General features: G+C 63.9%; 2 protein-coding genes across 4 annotated transcripts in view; one reads left to right on the top strand and one right to left on the bottom strand.

The window, feature by feature from the left end:
* The window catches only part of HIC1 (HIC ZBTB transcriptional repressor 1), a 22,495-nt gene extending 9,305 nt beyond the window's left edge, over positions 1–13,190 (top strand). The window contains exons 1-3 of one of the 3 annotated variants that reach the window (XM_010388506.2): positions 7,721–7,789; positions 8,468–8,737; positions 10,159–13,190. In XM_010388506.2, the coding sequence (XP_010386808.1) occupies positions 10,179–12,323 (2,145 nt within the window). In that variant the 5' untranslated portion in view covers positions 7,721–7,789; positions 8,468–8,737; positions 10,159–10,178 and the 3' untranslated portion in view covers positions 12,324–13,190. Of the gene's footprint in view, positions 1–7,654; positions 8,738–9,646; positions 9,834–10,158 lie in introns of those variants that run through there. The other 2 variants (XM_010388505.2, XM_030922772.1) reach the window with 2 other exon arrangements.
* LOC115894938 (cleavage and polyadenylation specificity factor subunit 6-like) lies at positions 4,301–5,097 on the bottom strand. The gene is made up of 2 exons (XM_030924102.1): positions 4,989–5,097; positions 4,301–4,626 (listed from the first exon to the last, which is right to left on the bottom strand). Exons 1-2 carry the CDS (start codon positions 5,095–5,097, stop codon positions 4,301–4,303), a joined length of 435 nt encoding a protein of 144 aa, XP_030779962.1.

Genomic DNA, 13,190 nt, shown 5'->3' with positions numbered 1-13,190 from the left:
AAGCAGGGTATTTGAAAAACCACTGCCTTAGGGGTTGAAGAAAAGTCTCTGCTGAGGGTGTGTTATTTGAAAAAACCCCTAGTGTGAGTCTCATGCAACCCACCAGGGAGGGGAGCAAGCTCCCCAGAAGAATCACTGGTTAAACATTTTCAGTTTATAGCAAAAGAAAATTAGGTCCGAAGGATAGAAATAGGAATAGCATTCATTCATTCATTCATTCGTTCATTCAGAGACGGAGTCTCGCTCTGTCACCCAGGCTGGAGTGCAGTGGTACAGTCTCCGCTCTCTGCGGCCTCCACCTCCCGAGTTCGAGTGATTCTCCTGCCTCAGCCTCCCGAGTAGCTGGGACTACAGGTATGCATCACCACTCCCAGCTAATTTTTGCATTTTTAGTAGAGACGGGGTTTCGCCATGTTGGCCAGGCTGGTCTCGAACTCCTGATCTCAAGTGATCTGCTCACCTCAGCCTCCCAAAGTGTTGGGATTACAGGCGTCAGCCACTGCGCCCGGCCAGAATAGCATTTATTGAGTACTAACTGTATAGCAGACATTGTAATAAGCAAGAGCTTTAATGTTGCCTAATTTAGGGCCAGGTGCAATTGCTCATGCCTGTAATCCCAGCACTTTGGGAGGCTGAGGCATGAGGATCAGTTGAGCCCAGGAGTTCAAGACCAGCCTTGGCAACACAGTAAGACTCCCTCTCTACAAATAATTTAAAAGTTAGCTGGGTGTGGTGGCATGCACCTTTGGTCCCAGCTACTCAGGAGGCTCAGGTGGGAGGATCACTTGAGCCCAGGAGTTTGAGGCTGCAGTAAGCTGTGATTGTGCCACTGTATTCCAGCCTGGGAGACAGAGCTAGATAGAACCTGTCTCCAAAAGAAAAACAGAAAAAAAAAAAAAAAAAAAACTACAAAAATTGGCTGGGGGTGGTGGCACACACCTGTAGTCCTAACTACTCAGGATGCTGAGACAGAAGAATTGCTTGAACCTGGGAGGCGGAGGTTGCAGTGCGCCAAGATCATGCCACTGCACTTCAGCCTGGGCGACAGAGCAAGACTCCGTCTCAGAAAAAAAAAAAAAAAAAATATATATATATATATATATATATATAACTATATATATTAGGCTATATATATATATAGCTTAAACCTCACAACTTCATGTTTAATCTCACAGCTTCACGAGGTAGGTACCATTAGTATTGTTATTTGAGACGGCGTGTCACTCAGCCACCCAGGCTGGAGTTCAGTGGTGCGATCTCGGCTCACTGCAACCTCCGCCTCCCAGGTTCAAGTGATTCTAGTGCCTCAGCCTCCTGAGTAGCTGGAATTACTGGCAAGCACCACCATGGCTGGCTAATTTTTTGTGTTTTTAGTAGAGACAGAGTTTGACTATGTTGGCCAGGCTGGAGTATTATTATTATTTTAAGACAGGGTCTACCTCTGTCACCGGGTGCAGGATCATGGCTCACTGCAGCCTCAACCTCTTGGGCTCAAGTGATCCTCCCGCCTCAGCCTCCTGAGTAGCTTAGCTGAGACTACAGGTGCCACCTATCACACTGGCTTTTTTTTTTGTTTTTTTTTAAGAGATGGGGTTTCGGCCGGGCACGGTGGCTCAAGCCTGTAATCCCAGCACTTTGGGAGGCCGAGACGGGCGGATCACGAGGTCAGGAGATCGAGACCATCCTGGCTAACACGGTGAAACCCCGTCTCTACTAAAAAATACAAAAAACTAGCCGGGCGAGGTGGCGGGCGCCTGTAGTCCCAGCTACTCGGGAGGCTGAGGCAGGAGAATGGCATAAACCCGGGAGGCAGAGCTTGCAGTGAGCTGAGATCTGGCCACTGCACTCCAGCCTGGGTGACAGAGCGAGACTCCGTCTCAAAAAAAAAAAAAAAGAGATGGGGTTTCACTATGTTGCCCAGGCTGGTCTCGAACTCCTGGGCTCAGGCAGTCCTCCAGCCTCGGCCCACCCCCGCAAAATGGTGTGATTACAGGCATGAGCCATGTCTCCCAGCCCTAAAGATTTTTTTTTTTTTTTTTTTTTTTTTTTTTTTTTTTGAGACAGGGTCTCACTCTGTCATCCAGGCTGGAGTACAGTGGCACAATCACGGCTTGCTGCAGCCTCGACCTCCCAGCCTCAAGCAATCCTCCCACCTCAACTTCCCAAGTAGCTGGGACTACAGGTGTGCACAACTAATTTTCTTTTTTTTTTTCTTCTTTCCTTTATTTCTTTTTTGTAGAGATAGGGGTTGCATTGTATTGCCCAGGCTCCTCTGGAACTCCTGGGCTCAAGTAATCCTCCCACTTCTGCCTCCCAAAGTGCTGGGATTACAGGCCTGAGCCACCATGCCCGGCCCCTAAATGATTTCTAAGATGCTAAACAACCCTGACATTGTACGGTCAATCCTCTGGTTCTTTCCCCTCTGACCACACTGACCTCTTCTCAGAACATCCCAACCATTTCTCTTTTCTACCTCTGATTCCACCTTGAATTCCTAAAGCTTTTAGGAAAGAGAGCCCCCTTAGCAAGGAACCCCCTCAAAAGCCCCAGGCCCAGAGTGAACCCAGGAGGCAGAGCTTGCAGTGAGCCGAGATAGTGCCACTGCACTCCAGCCTGGGTGACAGAGTGAGACCGTCTCAGAAGAAAAAAGAAAATATGTATAACATATATAATATAGATTATACATATATTAGACAATAAATATAGCCTAAAGCTCAAGGTGTACCCCCCACATCCCGTTCATTCTGCCTAAGTGCCCAGAGCTCGGGTCCCCTCCCAACACCACCCCCTCACAAACATGTAGTAGCCTAACGGAATACTTAAGATCAAAATAACTTTCTGCTGTTTTCGGCTTTTTACTTACATGATCCTATTTAATCCTCACAATGCACCTGCCGAAGAGAAGCGATTATTATCCCTTTTTGCAGAAAGCTCGGAAACAGAACATGGCCCCTTAAATAACCACCAGCTGCTGATGGTGCCAGGTTGAACCTCCGGCTTCCCAGAGCACTACACCCAGCAGTACACTGCAGTCCACCCACTGACATCCACTGGAACCCAGAAGCAAGTGCGTTTTAATCTGCAAGACCTCGGGGCCCTGGGGAGGTGGGATGGCTAGCACGTGGGTGTTGATTAGCTGGAAAACCGGCACCGAGTGTCTTAGAAATCCTTCACAAAGGCGCGGGGTGGGGAGTGAAGCGGGGGGAGTGGGGCGTGAGACGTTAAGAAAAATTGGATTAACGTGTGGTGGGCTGGGTTGCATTAACCATTCCCAACACTATCTCTGGGCAAGTCTCACACCTGATATTCAATAGACATCCCCTGCAGTGGGTGATGTTGGCAGTGGCAGGCAACACACACAATATTTTTAGAGGTCCTTGTTCACACTACACCTGCACCAGAGGACTTCAACCCTGTGGTATTCACTCCTCTTTAGGGCTAATTTGAGAAACTGTCTCAAATTGGAATCCAACACCTAGAGACAGGCTGAGGTGGGCATGCTGATCTGTTGAGACGCTTCGGGGACCAGGTTAACTTTACAAACGCACTGGCTTCCAGAGGGCTGGGGACCCTTCTTATCCTCCTAGCTCAGAGGGAAAAGGGGGGTGGAGGGTGGAGAGGCTGTGGCTCTATCAGGAAAGGGATTCAAGGGTTTAATTTACTCTTCGCCCAACGCCCACTTCAGCTGGGAGTTCCTGGAAGAACGGGGCTGTGGAGGTTTTCAGAAAACTCCTCCCTCTACTGTCTTCAGGTCCCAGGAGACAAACCTTGTTCCAAGCCTCCTGGTCCCAGTGGCTTCCCTCCCACCGAAATCGAAAGAACCCGAGTCCCAGCCCGACCCCTTCTCTCGCCGAGCCCTGGATGGGATACCTTGTGCGGGAGGACAGCACGGCCTCAGTCGGGCCGCCAGACACACTCCGCAGGCCGCGCGCGCGCTCGAGCCTCGGTGGACTCAGCTGCCAGCCCCGGGAGGCCGCCACCCCGCGCAGCACCTCCTGCCACCCGCGCGGGCACGTGGGATCTTGACTCGCTGCCCCCGCCTCCTCCTGCTCCGCGTCTCCCGCCCGCGGCTCGGGGCGCGGCGTGGCGCGGCGCGTGGGCGTGCTGCGGGGCGACCATGGCTGTAGACTGTTACCTCCAGTTCCCACAGTAACAATCGAAAGCCACGGTTGCCCTGGAGACGCGGGGGCGGGGCGCGCGGACAGCGCCAGCGCGGGGCGGGCTGACGTCAGGGCCGCGGGGGGCCGGGCGGGGCAGTGGGAGCTGAGGAGCGGGCGTGGGCCGCCGCCCCTCGCAGTCCCTAGGGACCCGGACGGGGCGGCCCGATGGCGGCGCCTGCGTTGATCAGCACCGCGGACAGCGGCGGCGCGGGTAGCGGGCCGGGGGCGGGGCCCTGAGGGACGGGGGCTGGGGGTCCCGGGGCGCGGCGGCGGCCGGGGCCGCGGTCCTGGGGCGGGGCCAGGCGTCGGTGGCCGTGACTGGAGACTGTTACTGAGGGCGGCCCGGGCAGTAAGCAGTCTAGAGCCAAGGTGCCGGCGCGCTGTCCGGGCGGGGTGCCCCGGTCGCCCCGGTTGGGGGCGCTGCTGCTCCGCCTCCCCCGTGTCTCCCGCCCTGTCCCGCCCGGCGCTGGCGGCCAGGCACGCGGCCCCTGACGTCAGAGGGCCGTGACGTCAAAGATGTCCCAGAGGGGGCACTTCCGGCGGGGGCGGGGGCGGGGCGGGCCCTGCCGAGGCCCCGCCCCCCGGTCCTGAGAGGACAGCTCCGCTCGCAGAGGCGGGAAGCCGTGGGCGCCACGGGACCCGCTGGACGGGACCGGCCGGGGAGGGGCGCCCGGCGCCATGCGGGGCGGGGGTCTCAGGAGGGCCGAGGAGGCGGGGGTGGGCGTCCGTCTGTCGCCTGCACCCCCGCTCAGCCGGCCTGGGCAGCGAGGCTGAGTCACCGCGCCGCAGGGAGGGAGAGGAGGGGCGCGTCTCCTGGGGCGCCAGCACCTTCGCCCCACTTTCCTGGGAGGATGGCGCAGGAGCCCCAAGAAAGCCGGGGGGGGTCTCCGAGGTCGGTCCTCCACTCGATGCTCCTCCGAAGTTGCTGCGTCTCCATCGGGCGCCGGCAGGTGCTGCGCGGGCTCGTGTCGTCTCTGGCCCCGGCTCCACAGCCGCGAGGGGACCCTGGTGCCCCCCGCCCGCCCCCGTCCCCACCCCGGAGGGGCCGCCCCACCCGCCGCCTGCCCGTCCCTTCCTCGCCTTCCCGTCCATGTCCGCACATCTGTCCCTCCGCGGCCGGTCCGTCCCGCTTACCTGGCGGGCCGCGTCGCCACTGCCCGGTCGCCTCCCGCAGCTTGGCCGGCGCGGCGGCTTTTATAGGCGCGCGTAGTACTCGTGCGGCGGCTCATTCATGCGGCCGCGGCTCCTACACACTGACGCGCTGCCGACGTCAGCGGGGAATTTAGGAAATGGGAAAAGGGGCTATTTATAGTGGCGAGGCGGGGGGTGGGGACCGAGGCGACCGGGAGGGGAGGAAGGGGCGCGGAAGCAGCGGCGGGGTGGGGGGAGCCGCGCCCCTGCCCCGCTGACAAAGGGTTAATTTTCCGGAACCGCGGGCCAGGGTGCCGGGGAGGCGGCGCTGGGGGGCGCGGCGGGCCCTTCGTGCTTATTCACGCTCTCCTTCCGGAGCCCCGCGGCTCCTGGGGGGTCTTCACCTGGCAGCCCCTTCCCCCTTCTCAGTTCCTGGACCTGAGGGCTCTGCCGTCACACCCCGCAAGGCCACTGCGGTGTCGCCACCCTCTCGTCCTGCGGGGTGTGCAGGAGAGGAAGCTGGTTTCCCTTGGGAGCCTGGGGCGCCGCTAGGGCTGTGGCATCGGGGGCCAGGAGAAGAGTAGGGGAGCCCGAGGTAGCCCAGGAGTCTTTAGCGGAGGAGCCTGGGCCTGGGAGGGAAGGCCCAGCGGGGGTTCAGGTACCACCCAGGAACTGGAGACCCTAGGGAAGGCAGAGAAGTTGGGGAAGGTGGGCCAACTTCCCCAGAAATGATGAGCAAAGGGATCCTCTATGAGGGAGCTGGGGGAACGCGCCAGAGGTAGGAGTGAGAGAAATGGGCAGCCTCAGCAAGAGAGAGAGGAAAGGCTGTCAGTGCCACGGTCCAGAGCCTGGCAGCCAGGACCCACCTTCGGACCATCTGTGGCACGATGGACGCTCCCAGAGCTCATGTTAGGGTGATAGAAAGTGGAGGAGACCCGCACTTTGGCCAAGAGGGGCCCCCAGGGGATGAGAAGGACCGTTTCCTGGAGGAGTTAGTGTTCCTGGATGCCAGAATTGTCAGGGAGAGCCCATGACTTGTGGGGCAGTTCCCCTGGTTAGGAGCAGGGAAATGCATGGTCCTGGCCCAGCCTGGCTCCATCGAGATGGAGGAAGGGTCTAAATGGGAGGAGAGTGTTCAGACGAGGAGCTGGACCAGGATGGGAAGGGCTGTGCATGGCATGGCCGGAAGAGCGGGCAGGGAGAGAAGGGTGGAGGAATTAAGTCCACGGGAGGGCAAGGAGGTCTTCTCACTGCCTGGGCTGGGGCAGGACTGTGAGACCCTCCCTTACAGATGCAATTAGGGCTTGAGGATGGGGGATAGGGGTAGTAAGATAACTTGGGGAGCTGAAGAATAAAGACTGTGGGTACGGCAGACCCCCGTGGCAGGTTAGCAATGCACAGTACATGGGACGGAGGGGCTCTTTGGAAGTAGGGGGGATCTGACTCTATCAAAAGGAAAAAAGATAAGAGATGGGGTCAGAGAGGCCCTGCATAGTCTGGATTTAGCCTCCTAGAGCTCCCGTTTTCTTGCCGCTAGCCTTTGTCCCAGGGGTTCCATTATTCACAAATGCCTTCCTACACGGTGGGAGAACTCCTATTCATCCGTCAAAGCCCAGCTCTAGGAGCCCTTCTGAGGAGCCTCCCCACCTCCCCTCAGCACTCCGTAACTTCCGTAACTTCCACCTCAGGCCGCAGCACGTCCCTCGGCCAAGATGTTGGGGTCCGCCTTCCCTAGAGACCGGCAGCTCCGGAGGCCTCCGTTTTCCTCTTTGGGACCTCACTGCTTCTAAAGTGAGGATGCTATGAGGAGACATGGGAGAGGGCGTGGGTAAGATGGATCCAGAACATGGGGCGGACTCAGGCAGCGGCGGGAATCAGGCGGACTTGTTTGGACCAAAGCCTCTACCAGGCACCGAAGGCGTGAAGTCGCCTGCGCTGCAAAGGGAGCCTCCGGGGGGCGCCCGAGACCTTGGTGTCGCTCGGGGGCCGCTGGTAGCCGCGCCCGCTGCCCCTCTCCCGGTGACTCAGCCGGTACCTCTGGCGGGGCCATGGGGGCCAGAGGACAGCGCGGGGGGCGGCGAGCACGGTTGCTAAGCTCTCCAAGGCCTCAGAGGGACGGGATTCGGGCGCACCTCATCGGTTGCCATGGTAACGCTGCGCCCCAGCCCCTCGCGCTCCGCGGCGGAGGGAGGCGCAGCCAATCGGAAGCAGCGGAGTTCTCGGGGACCCCCCCCCTTCCACGCCGCGTGTGGGCGGGGGTCAGGAGGTGCGGGGCGGAGGCGGAGCGTGGGCCGCGGAGATCCGGCGTTCGCAGGAGGCTTGGTGCGCGGCGAGGCCGCACGGGGCCACTTCCGGAATAGTAGTGCGCGCAGCGGCGCACCATTCGGGGTCCCCTTCCTCCCAGAAGAGACGTCACCCATACAAACCTGACCTTCACGTGGGGTGCGGGGCCTTGCAGGGTCCCAGCCGCAGGCGCCCCTGTTGTTTCCTTCGAGCGGGTGGGTTGGAGAAAAAGTTCACGTGGGATTCTTCAAAACGGCGTACACGGGGATTCTAGGGCCCCGGGGTTACTTCTGCGGACCCCCGGAGGCGCTGTCCAGCCATTTCCAGTCGCCCTGATGACTCGTCGTGGGTTCCTTTAGGAGCCCCGAAAGTTGAGGGCGGGCTGTGTGGGTAACACCTGTGCCCAGGTTCCCGGAGGGCACTAGGTGGCTGCCCCTGGAGTATCCCAGAGCGCCAGGGCTGCGGGAAGGGGCGGGTGTGCGTCTGGAAACGTGCGCGCCTGCTAGTACCAGTGCCTGGAGAGGGCTGGGGACAAACCGGTTTATGCCGCGCACACCGAATCCATGCGCCTGAGTGAGGGTGGGTGTGTTGGGGAGTGCGTCCAAGTGGACAGTGCCGTACAGTAATGTCTACGGAGAGTTCCAGGAGAGCTTGGCTACTCCTGCCCAGGATAACCTCTCCCCCACTACCCGAGTCCGGTGTCTGCAAGCAGGACTCTTCCGAATTGGGGCTGTGAGCCTAGAAATACGTACACGGGAGCGCTCAGCTGAAAGCTCCAGGGTTTCCGGGGCTCGCGTGTCCGGGGTCGGGATCCCTGGTGGGTACAGGTGGGAGGGCGAACCTGTGGATAGGGTGGGCCCCTCCCCGCCGGCTCAGCATCTGTGCGCCTCCAGCTCAGGTGCGCGGGAGGAAGACAGCGGCCTGCCCCGCAGAGCTCTGCGCGCCCGCGAGGTGGCGCTATAGCCGCAGCAGCGCCCGCCGGCCCGGGCCGCTCCAGATAAGAGTGTGCGGAAAGCGCGGCGGGGCTGAGACGCGACCAGGACGCGGGGAGGACGGACCAGCAGGACAGACCGACCGGGGGCCCGGCGGGCGGAGGGCAGCGCAGCCACGTCCCCCCTGGATCCGCCGGCAGCCGGGCCCGGGGCTTTCGACATGCCCCCCAGGTGGGTCCTCGAGCCGGGGACCGGGAGGGACGGGGGGCCCGGGACAGCCCCGTCCTCGTGCGTCGGCCGCCTCGGGCGCATCCTCTGGCGCGGGTGCCCCATCGCGGCTGGCGGCTGGCGTTCAGGGCTCCGGGTGTCGTCCCTGTCGGACTCAGGACCGCCGGGCCGCGACTCCGCGCCGGGTTCACGGCGGGGTCAGCGGCCCCGGGGCCAGCTCTGCCCGCACATGGGCTGGAGAGGCGAGGGGAAGGGAAGGGAAGGGGAGCTGGCGGGCGAGGCTGGCAGGGGCGCTGCCCTGGCACAGCTCGGGGCCTGGCAGCGGCGGGTGGGGCATCGGCTAAGAGCTGCCACCGCCGCGGGGAGGGGAGCCCGGCCCTCCAGGGCCGCAGGTAACGGGCCGCGGGGCCCCGCGGGCCAGAAGGGGAACGGGGTCGGGCGGGCGAGCAGCGGGCAGGGGAGCTCAGGGCTCGGCTCCGGGCTCTGCCGCCGGATTTGGGGGCCGCGAGCCGAGGGCCTGGGGCCGGCGCACTCCTCCCGCCCTGTCTGCAGTTGGAAAACTTTTCCCCAAGTTTGGGGCGGCGGAGTTCCGGGGGAGAAGGGGCCGGGGGAGCCGCGGAGGGAGGCGCCGGGCCCGCGCGTGTAGGGCCCAGGCCGAGGCCGGGATGCGGGTGGGGCGCAGGCCCGGGTCAGGGCCGCAGCCGGCTGTGCGCCGTGCCCGCCCGGGGCGCTGCCCCCTCCCTCCCCTGGGAGCTGCGTGGCTCCCCCCTCCCCCCCACCTGCTTCCTGCCTCAGCCTCCTGCCCCGATATAACGCCCTCCCCGCGCCGGGCCCGGCCTTCGCGCTCTGCCCGCCACGGCAGCCGCTGCCTCCGCTCCCCGCGCGGCCGCCGCCCGGGCCCCGACCGAGGGTTGACAGCCCCCGGCCAGGGCGGCGCCAGGGCGGGCACCGCTCTCCCCTCCTCCGAATCACTTCCCCCAACTGGGGCAACTTCTCCCGAGGCGGGAGGCGCTGGTTCCTCGGCTCCCTTTCTCCCTACTTGGGCAAACTTTTCCGCCCTGAATGACTTTTCCTGAAGCGGACATTTCACTTAAATCGGGTAACTGTCTCCCAAAGGGTCACTTCGCCTGAACAGTTTTCTCCTCGGAAGCCCCAGCACCCAGCCAGGTGCCCTGGGGCATGCAGGCCGGCCTGGCCTCCCCTCCACCGGCGGTCGCTCACCTCCCGCTCCTTCTCCTGGTCTGGGCGGGCCGGCCTGGGCTCCCACTCCAGAGGGGGGCCGGTCCTTCGCCGGTGCCCAGGCCGCAGGGCTGATGCCCCCGCTCAGCTGAGGGAAGGGGAATTGGAGGGGGCGAAGTGCTGGGCTGGGGGCAGGCGGCCAGGGCGCCGCACGGCTCTCACCCGGCCGGTGTGTGTCCCCGCAGGAGAGTGTGCTGGGCAGACGATGCTGGACACGATGGAGGCGCCCGGCCACTCCAGGCAGCTGCTGCTGCAGCTCAACAACCAGCGCACCAAGGGCTTCTTGTGCGACGTGATCATCGTGGTGCAGAACGCCCTCTTCCGCGCGCACAAGAACGTGCTAGCGGCCAGCAGCGCCTACCTCAAGTCCCTGGTGGTGCATGACAACCTGCTCAACCTGGACCATGACATGGTGAGCCCGGCCGTGTTCCGCCTGGTGCTGGACTTCATCTACACCGGCCGCCTGGCGGACGGCGCAGAGGCGGCTGCGGCCGCGGCCGTGGCCCCGGGGGCTGAGCCGAGCCTGGGCGCCGTGCTGGCCGCCGCCAGCTACCTGCAGATCCCCGACCTCGTGGCGCTGTGCAAGAAGCGCCTCAAGCGCCACGGCAAGTACTGCCACCTGCGGGGCGGCGGCGGCGGCGGCGGCGGCTACGCGCCCTACGGTCGGCCGGGACGGGGCCTGCGGGCCGCCACGCCGGTCATCCAGGCCTGCTACCCGTCCCCGGCCGGGCCTCCGCCGCCGTCTGCCGCGGAGCCGCCCTCGGGCCCCGAGGCCGGGGTCAACACGCACTGCGCCGAGCTGTACGCCTCGGGACCCGGCCCGGCCGCCGCACTCTGTGCCTCCGAGCGCCGCTGCTCCCCTCTTTGTGGCCTGGACCTGTCCAAGAAGAGCCCCCCGGGCTCCGCGGCGCCAGAGCGGCCGCTGGTTGAGCGCGAGCTGCCCCCGCGCCCGGACAGCCCTCCCAGCGCCGGCCCCGCCGCCTACAAGGAGCCGCCGCTCGCCCTGCCGTCCCTGCCGCCGCTGCCCTTCCAGAAGCTGGAGGAGGCCGCACCGCCTTCCGACCCGTTTCGCGGCGGCAGCGGCAGCCCGGGACCCGAGCCCCCCGGCCGCCCCGACGGGCCTAGTCTCCTCTATCGCTGGATGAAGCACGAGCCGGGCCTGGGTAGCTATGGCGACGAGCTGGGCAGGGAGCGAGGCTCCCCCAGCGAGCGCTGCGAAGAGCGTGGTGGGGACGCGGCCATCTCGCCCGGGGGGCCCCCGCTCGGCCTGGCGCCGCCGCCGCGCTACCCTGGCAGCCTGGACGGGCCCGGCGCAGGCGGCGACGGCGACGACTACAAGAGCAGCAGCGAGGAGACAGGCAGCAGCGAGGACCCCAGCCCGCCCGGCGGCCACCTGGAGGGCTACCCGTGCCCGCACCTGGCCTATGGCGAACCCGAGAGCTTCGGTGACAACCTGTACGTGTGCATCCCGTGCGGCAAGGGCTTCCCCAGCTCTGAGCAGCTGAACGCGCACGTGGAGGCTCACGTGGAGGAGGAGGAAGCGCTGTACGGCAGGGCCGAGGCGGCCGAAGTGGCCGCTGGGGCTGCCGGCCTAGGACCCCCTTTTGGAGGCGGCGGGGACAAGGTGGCCGGGACACCGGGTGGCCTGGGAGAGCTGCTGCGGCCTTACCGCTGCGCGTCGTGCGACAAGAGCTACAAGGACCCGGCCACGCTGCGGCAGCACGAGAAGACGCACTGGCTGACCCGGCCTTACCCGTGCACCATCTGCGGGAAGAAGTTCACGCAGCGTGGGACCATGACGCGCCACATGCGCAGTCACCTGGGCCTCAAGCCCTTCGCGTGCGACGCGTGCGGCATGCGGTTCACGCGCCAGTACCGCCTCACCGAGCACATGCGCATCCACTCGGGCGAGAAGCCCTACGAGTGTCAGGTGTGCGGCGGCAAGTTCGCACAGCAACGCAACCTCATCAGCCACATGAAGATGCACGCCGTGGGGGGCGCGGCCGGCGCGGCCGGGGCGCTGGCGGGCTTGGGGGGGCTCCCCGGCGTCCCCGGCCCCGACGGCAAGGGCAAGCTCGACTTCCCCGAGGGCGTCTTTGCTGTGGCCCGCCTCACGGCCGAGCAGCTGAGCCTAAAGCAGCAGGACAAGGCAGCCGCGGCCGAGCTGCTGGCGCAGACCACGCACTTCCTGCACGACCCCAAGGTGGCGCTGGAGAGCCTCTACCCGCTGGCCAAGTTCACGGCCGAGCTGGGCCTCAGCCCCGACAAGGCCGCCGAGGTGCTGAGCCAGGGCGCTCACCTGGCGGCCGGGCCCGACGGCCGGACCATCGACCGTTTCTCTCCCACCTAGAGCGCCCCTCGCCAGCCCGCTCTGTCGCTGCTGCGCGGCCCTGGCCCGCACCCCAGGGAGCGGTGGGGGCGGCGCGCAGGTCAGCCGTGCCCGGGACAACTGCAGCGTCGCCGCGGTGGCGGCTCCACCTCTCGGCGGCCTCACCTGGCCTCACTGCTTCGTGCCTTAGCTCGGGGGTCGGGGGAAAACCCCGGGACGGGGGTGGGACGGGGTAAGGGAAATTTATATTTTTGATATCAGCTTTGACCAAAGGAGACCCCAGGCCCCTCCCCGCCTCTTCCTGTGGTTCGTCGGCCCCCTCCCCCGGCTCCGCGCTGCTCTTAGAGGGGGAGGGGTGTCACTGTCGGGGCACTCCTAGCCCTACCTCCGGCCCTTGCGACCACACCCATTCTCACTGTGAATCTCCCCGCTGGGGTCGGAGCATCGGGCAGAGTTGGGGAGTGGGAAGGGGACTGAGCCGGCCGGAGGGCCCCCCGCACCCCCACTCCCACTCACCCCGGGACTGATAATGTGAAGTTCCTCATTTTGCACAAGTGGCACTAGCCCCAGGGCCAACCCTTCCTTCCTCAACCACCAAGGGCGGGGAGTTCTGGAGTCAAGAGGGCGAAGAGCCCTGGCCTGCCAGGTCTCCCACTCCCGCGGTGCCCCACTTCCCTTCCCTTCCCTTCCCTTGGGCCCCGGACCATATTTATTGCATGCGCCCCGGCGGCCCCGCCATCCCGAGCCCAGGTTGGGCTGGGCTGGAACGCGGTCTCTTTAGCTCCCTCCTCTTCGTTTGTATAATTTCCTACCTTGTACACAGGCTCTTCCAGAGCCGCTTCCATTTTCTATACTCGAACCAAACAGCAATAAAGCAGTAACCAAGGA

This window comes from Rhinopithecus roxellana, chromosome 19 (genome assembly GCF_007565055.1).
Source record: "Rhinopithecus roxellana isolate Shanxi Qingling chromosome 19, ASM756505v1, whole genome shotgun sequence".
NCBI lineage: Eukaryota > Metazoa > Chordata > Mammalia > Primates > Cercopithecidae > Rhinopithecus > Rhinopithecus roxellana.
This window is presented reverse-complemented; position numbering and strand designations above follow the sequence as displayed.